This window comes from Macrotis lagotis, chromosome 1 (genome assembly GCF_037893015.1).
Source record: "Macrotis lagotis isolate mMagLag1 chromosome 1, bilby.v1.9.chrom.fasta, whole genome shotgun sequence".
NCBI classification, from domain to species: domain Eukaryota; kingdom Metazoa; phylum Chordata; class Mammalia; order Peramelemorphia; family Peramelidae; genus Macrotis; species Macrotis lagotis.
The window spans coordinates 242,114,927-242,135,438 of NC_133658.1; the positions used below are offsets into that span (position 1 = coordinate 242,114,927).

Consider the following 20,512-nt stretch of genomic DNA (forward strand, 5'->3'; position numbering starts at 1 on the left):
AAAATTTAACATTATACATAGAAGTTCAGAAGCAATTGAGCCATTCCTTAGAGTAAAAAGTTTTTCATTTCCCAGTGAAAATTTTCTTTCACTACCTTAAACAGATTTAAAGCTATTCTTTGAACGGTTACTCTGGCAAAGAGAATGTACATTTACCTCTAAAAGATTCTCCAATTTATTATTGTATCATGTAACAGTATGTATCACAAAAATAAATCACAAAAAGCTGATGTAACTTTTGATTCAGGCAGTCAGACATCTATTTTAGAGTCTCTATGATCATATTTATGGCCATTAATTATGCAAATTTTTGTTCTAATATAATAACAAACCTCTTTTTGTGCTGGCAGTATTTCCATGTACTCCAGTATTTCCTTAAGCACTCTTTAAAATTTATTTTTAATTCAAATGTTGGTATATGGTATACTACAGTACCTCATATTCATATTCTATGATAAACAAATATAGACTAATGATATAGAAGCATCTTAAAACCCTCAATTAATTCATGTAAATTGTATTAGTTAAATTCTGACTCATATTTAATACATCTTGTTATTATTTTATAGTTTACACCAAATGTTTTCAAAATTTTATTTGTGAATTTCCTATCTGTAGACTGACTTTCCCGGGAGAATTGTAGTCCATAAACTTCTCTTTTTCCATTCTTTAATCTTTGAAATTTGCTCTCGAAAAATGTAGGGTACCTATCTGATAGCATTTAACATAGTACCTGGGACATAATAGATGCTTAATAAATATTTATTGATTTATTGGTTGATTTACTATATCCAGATTTCCTAGAATCATGGAATTTCAGAATTGGGAAGGTCTTAAGTAGCCATTAGTCCAACTCAAAATAATTCTTCTACAGCATACCCAACAGAAGGTCATCCATACTTTGCTTGAAGATCTCCAGTGAGGCCCAAGGCAGTCCATTCCATGTTTATATAACATTAAATGTCAGAAAGTTTTTTCTTTCATAAAGCCTGAATTTGTCTCTTTGTTTCTTTCCCCTGTTATTCCTAGCACTTTCTTTTGAGGTTGACAGATAGGAAAACACCCAGAAATGGTCCAGCTATTCTAGAAAGCACTTTTATCAAACATTTAAGTAACAATTCATTGCAATTCTATATAAACTCTTTGGAAAAATAGGTGAAGATGGAACTCTGTCTAACTCTTTCTATGAACCAAAATGATGCTGATACCTAAACCAGGAAGAGTTAAAACAGAGAAAGAAAATTATAGACCTATCTCCTTGATGAATATAGATGCAAAAATTTTAAATAAAATCTTAGCAAAATATTTACAACAAGTTATCATTAGGATAATACATTATGATCAAGTAGGATTTATTCCAGTAATTCAGGGTTGGTTCAATATTAGAAAAACTGTTAGGTTTGTTATTGATATTATTAATTATACTATCAGAAATCATATGATTATCAATAGATGCTGAAAAAGCTTTTGACAAAATACAGCACCCATTCCTACTAAAAACAGTAGAGAGTCTAGGAATAAATGGACTGTTCCTTAGAATAATAAGCAGTAACTATCTGAAACCATCAACAAGCATTATATTCAATGGGAATAGGCTAGAAGCATTCCCAATAAGATCAGGGGTGAAACAAGGACGCGCATTATCACCATCACTATTCAATATTGTATTAGAAATGTTAGCTTGAGCAATAAGAGAAGGAAAAGAAATTGAAGGAATTAGAATTGGGAAGGAAGAGACAAAACTCTTACTCTTTGCAGATGACATGATGGTATACCTAGAGAATCCCCCAAAATCATCTAAAAAACTACTGGAAACAATTAGCAACTTTAGCAAAGTCACAGGATATAAAATAAACCCTCATGAATCCTCAACTTTTCCAAGTAACTGCAGACAATATAAAATACCTAGGAGTCTTATTTGCCAAGGCAGACTCAGAAACTTTTTGAAAACACTTATAAAACACTTCTCACACAAATAAAATCAGATTTAAATAACTGGGCAAACATCAACTGCTCATGGATAGGTCAAGAAAATATAGTAAAAATGACAATTCTACCAAAACTAAAAACTACCTGTTTAGTGCCCTGGCAATCAAAATTCCAAAAAATTATTTTAACAAGTTAGAAAATGTGGTAAGTAAATTCATGTGGAGAAATCAAAAGTCAAGAATTTGCAGGGATTCAATTTTAAAAAGTGCAAAAGAAGGTGGCTTAGCCCTACCAGATCTAAAATTATATTATAAAGAGTCCAGCTATTGGGATAAAACTCTCTCTTTGATACAAACTGTTGGGAAATTGGAAGTTAGTATGGAAGAAACTGTGGTATGTGCATGTGATGAAGCCTGGAGGGATTTGCATGAATTGATGCTGAGCGAGATGAGCAGAACCAGAAAAGCATTGTACTCCCTAACAGCAACATGGGGGTGATGGTTAACCTTGATGGGCTTGCTCATTCCATCAGTGTAACAATCGGATAATTTGGGGCTATCTAAGATGGAGAATACCATCTGTATCCAGAGAAAGAATTGTGGAGTTTGAACAAAGACCAAGGGCTATTACCTTTGACTTAGGAAAAAAGCCTGATATCTTATTGTCTGATCTTGCTATCTCTTATACTTTATTTTTCTTTCTTAAGGATATGATTTCTCTCTCATCACATTCAATTTGGATCAGTGTATACCATGGAAACAATATAACAACTGGCAAATTGCCTTCTGCCAGGGCGGGGGGGGGGGGGGAATGGAAGGAAGCAAGATTAGGGTAAAATTGTAAAACTCAAAATAAATAAAATCTTTAAAATGGACAAAAAAAGAAAGCAATTTGTAATTATGTCCAAAAATTCACTGAACTGTTCAAACTCTTTTACTCATCAATCTCACTACTAAACCTATAACCTCAAAGAGATCAAAGACAGGAAAAGAATCCTACTATATGAGAACAATTACAGCTGCTCTTTTTTAGTAGCAAAAACTGGAAACCAAGGGGTGCTCAACTAATGAGGATGATGACTAAACAAATTATGGTATATAGGTGCAGTATACCATATTCATGACATAAGGAGTTTCAGAGAAAAGCTGAAAAGACTTCCATGGATTGAGCAAAATGAAAACAATTTACAAAGTGACATTATGAAGAAGAACAATTTTGATTACATAAAAAGTTTTTTCACAAACAATCAATAAAATCAGAATCAGTTTGAATGAAAACAAGCAACTGGGATAAAATCTTTGTATTAAGTTTATTGGATAAAGATCTCTTATACAAGATAAGGATGTGATTAAATTTGTAAGAATAAAGACTATTCTCTTAAAGGATATGAATATGTAGTTTATAAAAGAAGAAATCCAGACTATCAGCACACATATTCAAAATACTCTGTCACTGATAAAGAAATGCAAAATAAAGCATGTTGGAGGTTCTGCTTCACACTCATGACAAAATATGAAAATGGCAATTACTGTTGAGTTTACAGGAAAAACACTTATACCAATAATGTTCCTCATCCTTAGCTAGAAATGTCTGTATTGTATTTTAAGCCATGTTCAAAACAATTTTAAATCTGACTTTCTGGCTCTGTCTACTCAATCAGCTGTGTACTTTCCAAATCTGCCTCTCTTGAATCCTTTGCTTCATTCACATTAACAGCAACAATGGTCACACACTTGGTTCTTTTGGTTTCTGATTTCTTATCCTAACATTCATTAATGCTTTCTAGATGTCATGTAGGCCAACACTTATCAAAATAAATATCTCCCACAACCTAGCGAAGATCTTAGTGATCTTACATTCAAATATGAATTAAAAATGTAATAAAGCAGACTAAACAGCCTAATGCTGCCTTGGAGTACATAGACCTCCTCCAAGGTGGGAGGACTCATCACCTACTGAGGCAGTTTCTTCTACTTTTAGACAGCTTTAATGAAATGTAATTTTCTTGATAAAAATCTTACATGGTTTTCTTTGCAATTTCTACCTATTTCCTGGTTTTTGCCTATTGGGGCCAAACAGAAAAAAAAATCTCCATCTTCAAATATCTGTCCTTTAAACACTTGAATATCAGTTCCTTTTAATCCAGCCTCATAAAACATGGACTCAATGGCCCTTTATCATGCTGGTTGCTCTCCTCTAGACACTGTCTGGCTTATCAATGACTTTTCTAAGCCATGGTGCCCAAAACTGAACATAACATTCCATACAAAGTGTGACAAAGGCAGAATTATTGTAGGACTGTCACTTCTATGCCCTGAAGTTATGTACTCCAAGGCAGCATTAGGCTGTTTAATCTGCTTTATTACATTTTTAATTCATATTTGAATGTAAGATCACTAAAACTATTGGATTTTTTTTTCAGGGCTGCTGCCTAATTATGTCATTAAAAAATGAAAGAGAATCAAGTATATAGACACTACTCAGTGAACTTGATTGATTTCATTCCTGGGAGAAGTCCATAATAAGTCATTTTAAAGTGGTCATTGAACATTTAATCAAGGAAGCAGTTATCATGAACACCCAGAATGACTTTTCCAAACCAGGTCATGCTCCCTTTTCTTCCCATTTGATTTTTTTTTTTTTAGGTTTTTGCAAGGCAAATAGGGTTAAGTGGCTTGCCCAAGGCCATACAGCTAGGTAACTATTAAGTGTCTGAGACCGGATTTGAACCCAGGTACTCCTGACTCCAGGGCCGGTGCTTATCCACTATGCCACCTAGCTACCCCATCCATTTGATTTAATTAAACTGGTAGAGTGAGTAATGCTATAAAGAGCAGTTTTCTTAGAGGTCATTTAGTCACTTTCTTTATTTTATAATATAGGTAAATGAGACATAGAGGGATGACACGTCTTATCCAGGTTTTCATTGACATTAAATGGCAGAACTAGAATTTGAATCAGATTCCCTGGCTTTTAATCTAGGTCTCTTTACTCTGTACTATTATTTAATTTAGTAAATTCAGCCAGCATTAAGTACCTCCTGTCTGTTAAGCAGTAGGAATGTAAAGATAAAAACAACTTACCTAAATCTACCTAATTTAAAGTGCATTTCTTCATTTACTATACTATAGGGTCTGTCTGATATGACTTCAAGATTTTGAGTCAGGGTCAGTAGAAGTGTCATGACATCAGTAGAAATGGGAGACTGAACGTCCAAGGGATGGGTTTTACGGGGGAAGGTAATGAGTTTGGTTTTCAATGTATTGAGTAGAAAATATTTGTAGCACAATTTGTTGGCGATGAGCATGAGACAGTTGGTAATATAGAATTTTCCTTATAGGAAAATATTTTAGTTAAGAATATAGAGAGGATAATTGAAACAGTGGCAACTGATGCTGTTTGTTAGGTGACAATGTAATGAGGAGAGGAGAAAAATGATAACCACTCACTGGTGGTTGAAAAATGATGAGCTATTATAAAAAAGATTGAGTGAATAACAAGATAGGAAGAAAAATGAAGAGAATTCATTGCAATGAAAGCTGGGGGAAAAGAAATTTTAAAGTAGGGATTTGATGAGAAAACACCATCTTGGAGGGGACAGTTTCAATAGAATGCTGGAAATGGAAATAAAGAGTATTTTGTCAAAGGAGTTCACAGTCTTATAAAGAATTTAAAATATTATCTGAATTAGAAATAAGAGTATTAGGAAATAGAAGTATAGATTTCTTTTTCTTTTTTCTTTTAATGTAAAGACTATTAGACTGCCTCCTGTGGGGGTAGGAGGAGGGAAGCAAAATGGGGGAAAAATTGTGAAATTCAAAAAACAATAAAAAATTATCTTTTTATTTTAGTTAGTATTTTATTTTCCCTAGTTACATGTAAAACCAATTGTTTTTAACATTGACTTTTTAACAGTTCAATTTTTCCTCCCTTCCCTCCCCCCATTGAGAAGGCAAACTATTTGAACTAGGTTTTACATGTGTAGTTATGCAAAATATTTACATTAATAGTCATGTATATAGATCAAAAAACCATCAAGAAAAATAAAGTAAAAAAATTGCTTCATTTTATACTTAGATGCCATCAGTTCTTTCTCTGGGGATAGATTTTTCTTTTTTTTTCCATTTTTCTTTATCATAAGTCCTTCAGAGTTGTCTAGGATCATTTTTATTTAGGTTTATTTCTAAGGACTCTGATGTTTGTCCATCATTTTTAAGAAGATCATGACATCAGGGCTTGATACTATGACATACATGTGAATTAGATTTGAGTGAAGGGTAGCTGTGCTAAGTCACCAGCCTCACTTTCTCCTTTGGAATAGTCTGAATCCAGAGATCATATATGAATCAGGAAGACTGGAGATGGCCCTGGGTGCAAGGCTATCAAGGTTAAGTGATTTGCCTAAGGTTATACATCTAGTAAGTGGCTAAGACTGAATTTGAAGTCAGGTCCTTCTGACTTCAGGGCTGGTACTCTACCCATTGCACCACATTAGCTGTCCTGAATTAGCTTGATGATTAAGTGTTGGAATTCTTGCCTGTCATGAGAGAGACCCAGGTTTGATTCCTGGCCCATGCCTATTGATTTTTAGGAGACCCATACCAGTAACTCTTCTAAGGACTTGAAGTGCTTGTTGAAAATGGTTATTTGAAATTGAAGTGGGGAGAGAAATAGTGGATGATAATAATAATATTAATATTAATAATAATAATAATAGTAATTGTAATAGTAATGATAATAACTAACATTTATCTAGTTCCTTCAGTGTATCAGGTACTTCACTAAGAACTTTATAAATATTATCTCATTTGATCCTCACAACTACCCTAGGAGGGGAGTACTATTATCCCCATTTTTCAGTTGAGGAAACCAAGACAAATAGAAGTCAAGTGACTTATGGGACATACAGCTGGTAAGAGTCTGAGATGAGATTTGAATTTAGTTCTTCTTGACTCTAGACCTAGCAATTTTTCCACTGTACCCCATAGCTGCCTTGAGGGCAAAATAAAGGTAAATAGACATTATATTAGCTTTTTTTAGAATGGTGAAATCTAATTATATTTTTAGGCAGAAGGAATTGAGCTAACATAGGGAGAAATTGAAGTGCCAGAGAATGAACAAGGTAATGTTACAATAAGGTCCCAGGGGCACCTACAATAATGCGCTCATTTAATTTCTTCAGCCTTAATTTCCTTAACTGCCAAAAATAAATGAACATGGTTACTATCCCCTTTTTTTCTCATCTGCATACCCCAAAACTGTTTTTATAGATAAATGGTAGTATGCTAGAAGTATTTTAATGTTTCCAGAAGAGAAACACTCCAGATGTCTTTTGATTTTTTTAATTCAGTTAAATGTTTTAAACTCTTCATAAGATTGTGAACTCCTTTGACCAAATACATTACAGTAGTAACCTTTTTAAGACCTCAGTGTACTAGTGAGCTAACCTTCTGATGCCATAGAGAGCGCACTGGATTTAGAGTTAAGAATAATTGAGTTCAGATTATGTCTCAGACCTTTATTTGTGACTCTGTATTATTTGAGCCTTTCCCTTACCTCAGTTTCCTCATCTGTAAAATGCTAATAATATTAGCACTCAACTCAGGGTATTTGTGAAGACCAAATGAGATAATATTTGTAAAGTGCTTTGTAAACTTTAAAGTGCTATATAAATGCAGTGATAATGATGAAGATGAATTGTTGGCTAATCCTGAGGGCAGTCCAGTTTAGTGATATTTAATTCAAGAAACAATTTGCTAGATACTGTGATAAGGAGTGGAGAATAGAAAAATAAAAATTAAACAATTCCTGCATTCCATCCTTTGTCCTCAAACAGATTGCCACCTCTGTCATTTTCACTCAGCTATTTTCAATCTCTCCTCTAGTGGCTTGTTTCCTACTGCCTAAACATATGCCCATGGTTCCCTCAATATGAAAAAAAAATTTCATTTGATCCTTCCATTCCCACTATTGTATATCTCTTGTATCCTTTGTAGCTAAACTTCTCAGAAAGGTACAATTGTGCTTCCATTTTCTCTCCTTTTCTCCCTTCTTAACTCCTAGTCTAACTTCTGACCTTCTTATTCCATTGAAACAGCTCTCTTCAAAAGTTACTTATTTGGGGCAGCTAGGTGGTACAGTGGATAGAGCACCGGCCCTGGAGTCAGGAGTACCTGAGTTCCAATCCAGCCTCAGACACTTAATAATTACCTAGCTGTGTGACCTTGGGCAAGTACTGAACCTCATTTGCCTTGCAAAAAAAAGTTACTTATGGTCTTTTAGATGCCAAATCCAATAGCCTTTTCATATTCCTCATTCTCCTGGACTCCTCCGAAGCTTTTGACTTTGTGACTCCTCTTGGATATTCTCTTCTCTTTAGGTTTTTGGGACCTCTTTTTCTCCTGGTTCTCTTGCTACAGATTTGACTGCTGTTTCTCTCTCTTCTTTGCTGGATTCTCATTCAAATCTTGCCCTCTAACTGCAAGTGTCCCTGAGTCCTCCCTCTGGTCTTCATCTATTATTCTGCTTCATCTTTAAATTAAATTAAATCTATAAATTTAATTACCACTTCTAAGCTAACGATTTTCATATCTATCTACCCTACTTTTATACTATTGATTCTCATCTCTACCTACCCTATCCCAACCTTTCTTTTGACTTTCAATTTCTGTGTCAAAATGCCTTTCAGGCATCTCAAACTGGATGTCCAGTAGACATCTTAAACTCAGTATGTCTGCAACTCATTATTTCTGCACTCCTACCCACCCTAACTGTAGAGACCAATCTCCCAGTCCCTCAAACTTACAACCAAGGAATTATCCTGATTCCTCATTCACATCCAATGCATTTCCAAGACCTATTGATTTTTCCTTTACAACATCTATTGGCTATGCTCATTCTTTCTGACACTGCCACCATTCTTGTGCAAGCACTCATTACATCATGCCTGCATAATAGCAATAGCCAGCTGATGGTCTATCTGCCTCAAATCTCTCCTCACTCCAATCCATCCTCTATTGAACCAGGAAAGTGATTTTCCTAAATTGAAATCTGATCATGTTATCCTTCTGCTTAGTAGACTCTGGTGGCTTCCTCGGGCCTCCAAGAGCAAAAAAAAAAAATGTTTTGGTTGGCATCCAAAGACCTTCATTATCTCACTCCCTCTGCCCATCCCAGTCTTCTAATCTTAGTCCTCAACAGTTACTCTTTGATCCAGTGACCTGGCCCCCTGACTATTCCACAACTGAGACTCTCTATCTCTTAGCCCTGGAACACTCTCTCCTACTGCAGCTACTGATATTTTTAATTCTAGTGCCTTTCCTCTGTTAATTATCTTCTATCTTTTATATAATTTGATTTGTATATATTTGTTTGAATGTGATCTTTCCTATTAGATTGTAAGCTTCTTTAGAGCAGGGACAGTCTTTTTTTTCCTACTCTTTTCCTTAGTGCTAAGCACAGTGACACATAATATTTAATAAAGTTTATTGATTTGTTGAATGATAATCATGGAACTTAAATTGTGCTGCTGGGAAATAATATACACATATACATAAATGTAAAATATAAAGATAATGCAAAATAATTTGATCAAAAAGGACACTAAAATAAGAGAATTAATTAGGAAAGGCTTCTTATGGCATTTGGCACTTGAATTGATTCTTGAAGAAAGCCATTATTTTTCAAGAGTCAGAGGTGAGAATGGAGAAAATCATACATATATATATATATATATATATATATATATATATATATATATGGGATGGCTCCTACAAATATTCAAGGTTAGCAGATAGAGTAAAATTATAGGGATCAGAAGTAGAGTTGTTCAGCTGGAATGTAGAATATATGAATGGAGGGAGGGTACAAGTCTATAAAAGCAAGATTGTGTATCACCTTGTTTGCCAAAGGGGGAGAATTGTATTTATCCTACAGTCAGTAGAAAATCATTGAAGTTTCTTGAGTAGATAAGTTGAGATTTAAGCATATCAGTTTTGTAGAGGGGAAAGTGGAGTTGGAGACAGAGTCTAATTAGGATGTTAAGATAGTCATTCAAGTAAGAAATTATGAGGCTTGAAGTAGAGGTAGAGGCCATTTTAGTGGTGAGAAGGGATTGACAAGAACAAACTAGTGGATATGTGGAATAAGAATAAGGAACTCAGAATAACTCATGAGTTGGGAACCTAAGAACCAGAAGAATGTTGCTGGCCTTAACAGAAATAGGGTACAAGAATAAGAGAGGTTAAGTTTTGGTGTGTGTGGGGGAATAATAAATTCTATTTTGGACATGTTGATTTCAAGATGCCCATTCAAGTAGAAATGTCTAGTCAGTTGGAAATATGAGAATGACTCCCAGAAAAGGTTAGGGCTAGATATATAGATTTGGAAGTTAAACACATAGGGCTGGTAGTTTAAGTCAAGGGAACCATTGAGCTGAGAGAGAGAGAGAGAGAGAGAGAGAGAGAGAGAGAGAGAGAGAGAGAGAGAGAGAAGGGAGAAGGGAGAAGGGAGAAGGGAGAAGGGAGAAGGGAGAAGGGAGAAGGGAGAAGGGAGAAGAATGAAGAGGAGAAAGAGGAGGAGGAGGAGCAGGAAAAGAAGAAAAAGATGATGATGATCCCAGGAAGGGCCATGGAATACTTAACATGTATGGTAGGAGATAGGTCAGGATGTCATATATTAACCAGTAAAGGGCTCTGAGCAGAAATAATTCATCATTTGGAAGTACTGTGGAACAGAATATAACCTCAAAAGGGAGATTGTTCAGAAGAAGATGAAAGTCAGCAATGTTGAATGCTTCAGAAGTTAGGGTATGGCAATAATGATATCCTTTGGTGACCTTGGATAGAAGTTAGGGTATGGCAATAATGATATCCTTTGGTGACCTTGGATAAAATAACTTCAGTTGAGTGGTTGGGTCAGAAGTTAGATTGGTAACAAATTATTGGCATGAAACTATTCCAGTGGGCCTTGACAATTATTGATTTCTTTTGTTTCTTTAACTCTATTATATTTTATTTTCAGTTCTACAATTGCAATAAATAATGGAGAATTTAATATAGAATTAGTATAAATATACACTCATTGTCATTAACGTCCTTTTTACCTTTCAAGGCCCATAACAGATCAAGTCTAATAAAGTACTTCATGACCAGATTGAAATGCCTCTTCATCTGTCTATAGTATATTAACAATTGTGAATAATGCCCAAAGGGTGCTTTTTAAATGTGGAGATGTATCATGGGATGGTAGATAGCAAGTTGGTCTCGAAGCCAGAATGGCCTGGGTTCAAGTCTCATCTCTAATAAATACTGATTGTGTGACCCTAGAGAAGTTATTTAACCCCTCAGTCCTCTAAGAAACTCTCTAAGAGGGTAAGTTGCAGATTGGGTGGTTATTTGAATTGGTAGGGGGAATTTCCTTTGGCAGTTAAATCATTGATGTCAAGGCCTTTTAAAACATTCTGTACCCAGAATGGTTGGATCAGTTCACAACTCCACCAAGGGTGCATTAGTTTCTCACTTTTCCCACATCCCCTCCCAACACTGACAATTTTCCTTTTTTGTTATTTTAATTTATCTGATGATTATGAGGTTGTATGAAAATATATTAAACATGATAAAACACTTATAAACTATATCAGATTATAGGGTTGGCTAGGTGGTGCAGTGGATAGAGCACTGGCCCTGGAGTCAAGAGTACCTGAGTTCAAATCCAGCCTCAGACACTTAATAATTACCTAGCTGTGTGGCCTTGGGCAAGCTACTTTATCCCATTTGCCTAATTGCAAAATACCTAAAAAAAAAAAACTATCAGAGGAGGGTAGAGAACTGTGCAACTCAAAAGTTTACAAAAAGATGAATGTTGAACACTATTTTTGCATGTAATTGAAGAAAATAAGTAACATTCAAAAAAATTACCACCAAGTTTCTCTCTTATTAATCTGAGTATTATTGTGTTTGTTTAGAAGTTATGACTCAGCACAAGAATAATTCAGTGTTTCCAAGAATTCTAGAAAATTTTCAAATAATACTGGAATTTTAATAAATTCCTATAACTTTAAGAACTTTCTGTCATAAGGAATGATAGCTTGGCACAGATAAACTGATTGTTTTGTTTTTCGTAATTCGTAATGTTTATTTGCCTTAATGGTTCCAGATAGCAATTATTTCTAATGTAATTTATTTTGCAGTGAGGGCCGAGGAAAGTTGACGGTATTTTCAGTTAAAGCTATGTTAGCAACCATGTGTGGTGGAAAAATGCTGGACAAATTAAGATGTAAGTATTTTCTTTTTATTTAAGATACTTTTATCAGACCAGATCTTTCAGTTTGAACTGACACATTGTATTTCTAATTTTGTCCCTAGCCAGCTGCTCACTTCAGTTGAACTTGTAATTAATGTTGATTACTTTTAGATTAAACATTTCTGACCAAATAGCTTGATGCATTTTCTTTAACTAGTCTTTGATTTTTGAAGATGGGAGTCAGAGTTAATATAGTGATATTTATTTTGTTGCCCTATCCTTAATATATTTTAATATCATTTTATAAAACCACAGGAAAGTATCGACCTTTTTTTGGGGGGAGCAGAATCTCATAGCTAGTTTTTGGGTTTTTTCCCCATTTTTAACAAAAGTATTTATTAGGTTTAAGCTGTTTATTGGTCATGAGATAATTTTATCTGTTGAGGAAATTGAAATTCAGACAATTCAATTGCAGTGTTGTTTGTAACCCAGGATGATCCTGTATCTAGAACTGTATTTTCTAGATCCTAGTATTATAAACACACTATGTTAATCTTTATCCTTTTTAAATATATAGTACAATATAGCATCTATAACACCTTTCCATTTTGCTTAAATCAAATTTGTAATAACTTAGCATAAGATGAATGTATGTTGTTATAAATGTTTGTGTAATTTATGTATATGTCATGCCATACTATTACACATTTACATTCAGAAACATCATCAGTGAGAAATTAAAGAAGATAAGAACCCAATAAAAACAGTAGCAATAATTTTGTGTATATTATATAGTTAAGAAATATATAAATAATAGAATAAAAATGGTGGTATCCTTTACTTCAGCCTGTTGCTGGGCCTGTTCTTGTTTTCTGTTGACTAGGAAAGATTGGCAGGTGGGTGGGTGGTATTCATGGTTGTGAATGAACCCTCCTCTGTTCCTACATCTTTTCTACCAGAAAATATATGATAAATATTCCTTGGAATTAACCTAAAGTTGTAAGTGGACATCTGAATTTAGTATAATCTGTACCTGTGATTGTGCTACTTCTTGTCTGTATTTGTCTTCATTCTGCTTTGGTATTGTTTAAGCAGTCATTTTATGCACTTGTAGAGTGGATAGAGTTTCTTTTGACTTTATGTTTTTTATCATTGTAAAAAGTCTACATTATTCCACATCCCTAGACCCCTTATCTCTGCAAAAGGTTTTGAGGAGATGCCTTTCCCTTTCTTTTCCTTTGGGGCAAAACCTATTCTTTGTAACTCTGAAACATTCATTTTCTTTGTTTTGTAGTTCTTTCCAATTATATTATTGCAGTTATTGTGTATACCATTTTTCTGGTTTTGCTTACTTAATGTTGTATCAGTTCATATAAATCCTATCATATTTCTTTGTATTCCTTATTGTCTTTATTTTTTTAGCACAGTAATACTCATTACATTCATGTATATATTTTGTTTAGCCATTTCCCATTTGATGGACAAAAGAGATGCAAATTTAAGTTATTCACTATCTTAACATTCATGAAATTGACAAGAATAATTAAAAGCAATTAATTTCAGTGCTGGCAAGGTTGTACAGAAATGGGTTCATTACATTTCTAGTTTAATTGTGAACTGTAAAATCTTTTTGAACAACAGCCTAGCAACGTACAGTAAAAATTACACAAATTATCTTATTCAGTTCATTAATTCCATTATTAGAAATATATCTTCAAAATGTTATAAAAACAAAAAACTATTCACAATTTTTATTATAGCATCTTATGAAGGAATCATTCTATATATCCAACCAAAGGGAATTGATTACATAAATTGTAATGCAATACTATAATGCAGTCAAACCAATAAAAATGAGGAATACAGAGACATGATGCAAAGTTTTACAAAAGAGTTAAAATGCAAGACAGTGCTCAATAATTATAACCATAGCTACAATAGAAATAGTGCTAGAGAATTAGTGAATAAATAATATTGATGGAGACTTAGAAGTTGCTGAAAAATTATTATAATGCTTTGTGCTTGAGCTAATTTAAATGTAAATAGTTTCCAGATCATTTTGGTTGTTATGTTGATGTTCAGTCTTAATTTTTAAGAAAATATTAACTTTTTAATATGTATCCACATGTACAGATTACTCTGTAACAACTAAGTAGCCTTATCTGAGGACCTTCTAAAAAGAAATTTTAAATTTATCTAATACATACTCTCTACTGGAGTATCTTCTTACTTTTCATGTTTTATAGGATTATTGTGCACTAATGCTATTTCAGACAATTATAGCAAGCATGTCAACCACAAAGTGGATCTTATTACAAAAGTAAATTCCCCTCAGTTTTCTTTAAGACAGAAGAAAATCCTCAGTGACCTCAATCACTGTATTAAGCACCACTTTTATCCTCTAATGACGGCTGCTATTCTGAAGCTAAGGGAACAGGAGTGAGTATAGGGAATCAAAACATAATGGTAAGTCAATAAATAGAACAAATAAAACGAAAAAACAAAGATAAACCCAGGTTTAGTGGGGGCAGAGGAGAAAGTGTTGAAAAGAATTATTGGAGTTAAGAAGGAAACCACTGTATATGATAAAATGATCTAAAGTGAAGGCAGAAGCTGTCAAATTAAACACACACAGTTATTAAGGAACTTCCCTTGCTTCTCTTTCCCCCTACTCCCACCCTCATCCAGTGACTTGGAAAATTCAAGTAAAAATTTTTTAGTCTTCCCTTAGTGAAGAGAAGCCTGAATTTTTTTTTCTTTTATGGAGTGTTTACAGTACACTATTGTAAAATTTGGGTATATTTATGGTATTAAAAGATAAAATATTTTGATACTATATATATTTTATGCAGTTTTGAGTTTCTAAACTTTTTCTTTGTCATCTTTGGCTTCCACAAAACTCGCTCAAAATTCTCATTTAATTTCTTATGCTAACCTGCAATGTATCAAAACCATGATGAGGAAAGACTGCTGTGGAAGGGATAACTGTATATTAACTAATAGCTATTTAAATCAACACTGAAAGGAATACAGAAGAAATTTAAGCTAAAACCTACCTGCTTATCATCTAATTGGGGATGTAAACATGAGCAATATAAAGAAAAACTGTAGGATAATGACTGTATGAGAGGAGTTCAGAAAACCTTAGTTATAAATTCAAGTCATTTTAGAAGTCAAGTCATGAAGGATGAACAAAACAGATCATTTATAGACCTGAATTAGTGGAAGAGAATTGAGGAATTGAGCTGGCCATGGCAGGTTAAAATTTAGATCAAGTAGAATGAGAATTATTAGAAGTGAACATATTGGAATAACTCTCGTAGATGAGCAAACAGATGAGCAGAAGGTCAAGGATAGAATCTGAATAAATGTTTACTTTTGAAAGTGGATAGAGGGGCGGCTAGGTGGCATAGTGGATAAAGCACCGGCCTTGGAGTCAGGAGTACCTGGGTTCAAATCCGGTCTCAAGACACTTAATAATTACCTAGCTGTGTGGCCTTGGGCAAGCCACTTAACCCCATTTACCTTGCAAAAACTTAAAAAAAATGAAAAGAAAGTAGATAGAAAGGGAAAAAATGATCATACAATAGAAGTACCTTCATTGATTATTTTCTTCTTCTTGAACGTGGGAAGTTTGAAATGTGATTATTTTATAAAATATTGTAGATGAAGGAAGTTTGACAGTAGTACAATATAATGAATGACATTGTTAAGGAAGTAGAAAGGGAAAGTTTAAACTAGGGTATCCAGATGTCCCAGTTGTGCCAAGGTAGTCCTTGGTTTTAGATGACATGGGTCTAGAGTCAAGGACAGTTGTCTAGAAGAGTAAGTATATTTCCTAGTCAAACTATTGTTTTGGGCATTTTAGTACAAAAAGTAAGTGGAAGAGTAGCATTGTTAATTACATTAATATGCAGTATTTATACCTCAAAAATAATCCACCATATTTAGCAGTTTATTACATGAAGCAATGTTCAGGGTGTTAAAGTGATATTTTAGTTTATATCCAGCAAATCATCATCTTCTAGATACAAAGTTTGGAGAGGGGGAAAAGAAACTTTTTAGTAAATCTAAGGACATAAACAGGGGATTCATTTATTGTGCCAGTGTCGCTGTAAGTTTAGCATTTCCTTGTTTCAGTCATAGCTGTGACTATAGTTGTTTTGACCTCTCTGAGTCTCAAATTGTGAGGATAAAACTGTGTTATATATTCAACAAAGTGCTCAATAAATGTACTTTACAATTATTTCTATGAGGTTTACATGAGCAGATCAAGGAAACACATCTAGTTAAAAATACTTTCTAGATACAGTTAATATGAAAGTTACATAATCTTTACTGGTCAGACTAACAGAGAAAGGGAGTAAACTCTCTTCTGCTGAATTTTCATTATCAAAACTAAAAGAATTACATGCACACAAGTGTAGGTAAATCCCAAAGTGTAAGACATAGTTTGAGGAATTTTAAGAGAGAATCAGAAGATAAAAACTATTATTGATTATGATTTGTGATCATATTAATCACACAAAATAGTCATTGAGAATCTTAAGGTTTTATAAAATTTTGTATATAGATTCATTTCAGCTAAATTCTCTGACTTTTCTTGTGCTCTTAAAGATAAATTACTTGCTTTATTAATTATGTGGTTAGAGTTTGTATGAAGAAGGGGAAGGGGTGGAATGTTATTGGGGAAAGGAATAACACCAAAGAATAAGAAAGAGCAAACAAATTCCTTTTTATTACCACATGTTCTTAAAATATCAGCCAAATAGATTCTGAAATGGGTTAAAATCTGATTACTATTTAATTTAAAATAAAGGATCATAGAGTTAAAGCTGAAAGAATACTTAAAAGAGCGTTTCTTTTCTTTGACAAAGAAATATTTTAAAAGTCCATAAGATATAATAATTTACCCAAGGGCACACAGTTAGCAGCAGAACTGGGATTTGAACTTAGGTACTTTTGTCTTCAAATTAAGTACATGTGAAAGCTCGGGGAAAGAGGAGGAAGAATTCTTAACCTAAAGCTATATTCCTATATATATTTTTCCTACCCAAAATTTCTGGATACTCTTAAGTGAAAAAGGATATTTAGTAGAATCCTGAATTAAGTGAGTTTGATGAAAATCTGTATAAAGAGATCTTTATACATTGCTTTTTATTTTTTAGCATATTGTTAGGTAATAGAATTTGGGGATTTATAAATAATTTGTAATCAACTATTTTATTTTATTACATCTTTAAACAATATCTTATGGTTTTGACCCCTGAATTCCCCTGATCCTCTTCCCTTTCTAGAGAGCCAGCCAATATAACAGAATATTTTTTGCTTCTATTTTTGTATTATTTCAGTACCTTTATGTAATTGATAGATGAGACCAGGTGATCTTGAAATGTCACTCCTGGAGGTTCTAATTGTGAGATCAACTATTAATCCTACTTAGAAAAAGGTAATTCCAGACAGAGAAAGAGGAAAGACGGACAGTTACCATGTTTTCAAATAGTTCTTTTATGTTGTTGAAGTAACATCATAAAAGTTACCATAGGAAGTGCTGTTACTGTTTCTTAATTCAGGAAAGTGAACCATTGGACCAGAATTGTAGTGGAAAAAGCTCATTCACCTTGCCAAACTGAGGAAAACATTCAAATGTATTGTGTGAATGTCCCCAAAAATGGAGCTGGATTGTTTACAGTAAGTCCTTCTGGAGTTAAGATAAGTTATGGAAACTTCACTGTCGGATGTGAGAATAAGGCCATGAATTTATTGTGTAGTTGGTGTCTTTGGATTGTCAGTTTGTCTTCCTTGGAATTGTTCATCTTCCTAAGTTTTTTTCTCAATAATTTCCATTATATTTTCTGTCTCCCAGCTTTAATTGTGAGAATATTTTAGAACATAAACTCCTGGAAAAACAACTTTGATAGACTTTAGAACTCTAATCCATTCAAGAAAAAAACAAAGCTTGGAAGCTGAAAGATGAAACATGCCATTCCCTTCCTTCAAAAGGATCATGAACTTAAATTGAAAAGAGAAACATACATTTTGGGGTCAACTCAGTGTAGAAGTTTGTTTTGAGGGACCATGTATAGTTATAATGAGAGTTGTTCTTTTTTAAAAAAATTGTTTTCTTCATTAAGGGAGGGTAGTGGGAGAGAGAGATTATAAATGCATGTATAAATAAATTAATTTAAAAATAAAAAGAGAAAAGAAAAAATAATGTAGGCTCTTGGCCTACATTATGGCCTACATCTTGGTTAATATGGATTATTATATTCTTTGTATTTGAATCCCAAGTGCTATTACAGTGCTCAACTTATTAAATATTTGTTCATTGATTGTTAAAGTATGTGTCTTCAAATGCAGGGGAAACAAAATGACTGTGAGAAGTCAGGAAGACTCTATCCTGAGTTCAAATCTGGCTTCAGATACTTAATAGTTGTGTGAGCCTGGGCAAGTTTACCCCACTTGTCTCAGTTTCCTCATCTGTAAAATGAACTAGGGAAGGAAATAACAAACTCCTCCAGTGTTTTTGCCAAGAAAACCTCAGATGGTAATGCAAAATAGACATGCCTAAAAAATGATTGATTTATCATTTATCACAATATTTCAAATATTTAGGAGTGAGTGCTAAAACTAAAATCTGCTAAAATATGATAATTTTTAAAATTTATGAAATCATTTATAAGTCATTAATTCTATATTTTAATATAATAAATTATTAAAGTTCATTTAAAAAGAATGGATAGAAAATCATAGCCATATTCTACTACAAAATAAATAAATATTTTTAAGCACATCTTATTGATTATCTGGTAAACATCTAAAAACCTACTATTTCATATTACTTGTATGGACCTTCATATTGTCCCTGAAATGTAAGGAATTTAGGTTTAAGGTAGTGCAATTCATAATAAATTCAAGAGTTTCTGGGTAATTATTTTATTAATTATGCCAGTGAGTTATTAATAAAAGGGGTCGGTGACACTCTCAAATGTTGAAGACTCTTCATGGACTCATTCAACACTTATATAGCCTTGGAAGAGGATGATAATCAAAATTATTGAGAAGAATGTATATTATAATGAGAAGTGGATCCATTCTGATAAGGGGTTAGGGAAACTTGACTTTGATCTCTCTCACTTGCAGACTAGCCTCAACCTCAACAATCTAGACAAAGGATCTACTCACCCCCCTCCCCTTGTCTAAATAAAACACAATAATTTTTCCCTCTTGTGTGGAATCTGAACAAGATTGAGGAGAAAATTAATCCAGTCTCATTATCAGCAGTGTCCTTCAGATGTTTTAGGAAGGGGGAAAACATTGGCTGTCTCCAATAATTTGTGATTTAATAATCCTTTATCTCAATAGCTTTCCTATTTCAGTTTGATGTACATTGAACAAAAAATGGACATATGTTCTCTCTACCCATGAAATCATACATTATTAGCATATTTTGATAAGTACTAGTTTTCTTTTCCAAATAATAAAAATGTTAGACTAGATAATCTGTAAGGGAATTCCAGTTCTGATTTTTGCGTCATTTTCCTGGCACACAAATATCTTCTCTTTGAACACCTTTCATCAATACCCACTGGTATTGGCATTTATGGTACTTTACTGGTTCTCAGATGTATGTATATTTGAGCACAAAAGCATTTATCAAAATGGAAAGGAAGAAGAACAAAGCATTTAAGTAAAGGTGAATCTTATAAGCACAGTCATAAAATTAAAAGGTTAGGTTGAATTATCTGATGGGCAGGAAAAAGATGAATGTTTGAAACAGAGTAGGCCATTGGTTAAGTGACATCAAGAAAAATTGAAAATAGATTATATCCTTGTCTGCAAATCACAGTTATTTTTGGTACTTTGAAATTGGTAAGTGGTGGCAAGAGCTATGTAATAGTTTCTAGAGAGATAATATGATGTAATATAATACAGTATAGTATGTATATTACATACTACATAATATAGCATAGTACAATATGCTTTTTCTTTTCTCTTTCTGCTTTTTACTTGTAGATATTTTCTCTCAGATGTCAGATTCCAATGGCTTAATGATATTTAACAAATTTGACCAGTTTCTGAAGGAAGTTTTAAAGCTCCCTACAGCTGTTTTTGAAGGTCCTTCTTTTGGGTACACAGAACATTCAGTACGAACTTGTTTTCCACAGCAGGTAAGTACAATTGCTATAATATAGCATTTTTTATCTCTTAGAGACAGAAGGAATTTAATCCTATAGGTTTGATTAATCAATTGCTTCTGAAATAGCTTCTAGAATATAAAGTACTTAAGGATGGAGTAAGGGGAGGTAAGAAGAGCTAAAAAATAAAGTCGAGGAAGGGA

General features: G+C 33.4%; 1 protein-coding gene across 30 annotated transcripts in view; it reads left to right on the forward strand.

Moving 5' to 3' along the window:
• The window catches only part of DTNB (dystrobrevin beta), a 410,081-nt gene that overhangs the window by 83,255 nt on the left and 306,314 nt on the right, over nucleotides 1-20,512 (forward strand). For 29 of the 30 annotated variants that reach the window (XR_012473465.1, XR_012473466.1, XR_012473462.1 and 26 more), the window contains exons 5-6: nucleotides 12,119-12,204; nucleotides 20,188-20,342. Coding sequence is in view for 24 of the 30 variants with exons in the window: in XM_074209942.1 (XP_074066043.1) it covers nucleotides 12,119-12,204; nucleotides 20,188-20,342 (241 nt within the window). In the remaining 6 variants the exon portion in view is untranslated. Of the gene's footprint in view, nucleotides 1-12,118; nucleotides 12,205-17,754; nucleotides 17,863-20,187; nucleotides 20,343-20,512 lie in introns of those variants that run through there. The other variant, XM_074209956.1, reaches the window with a different exon arrangement.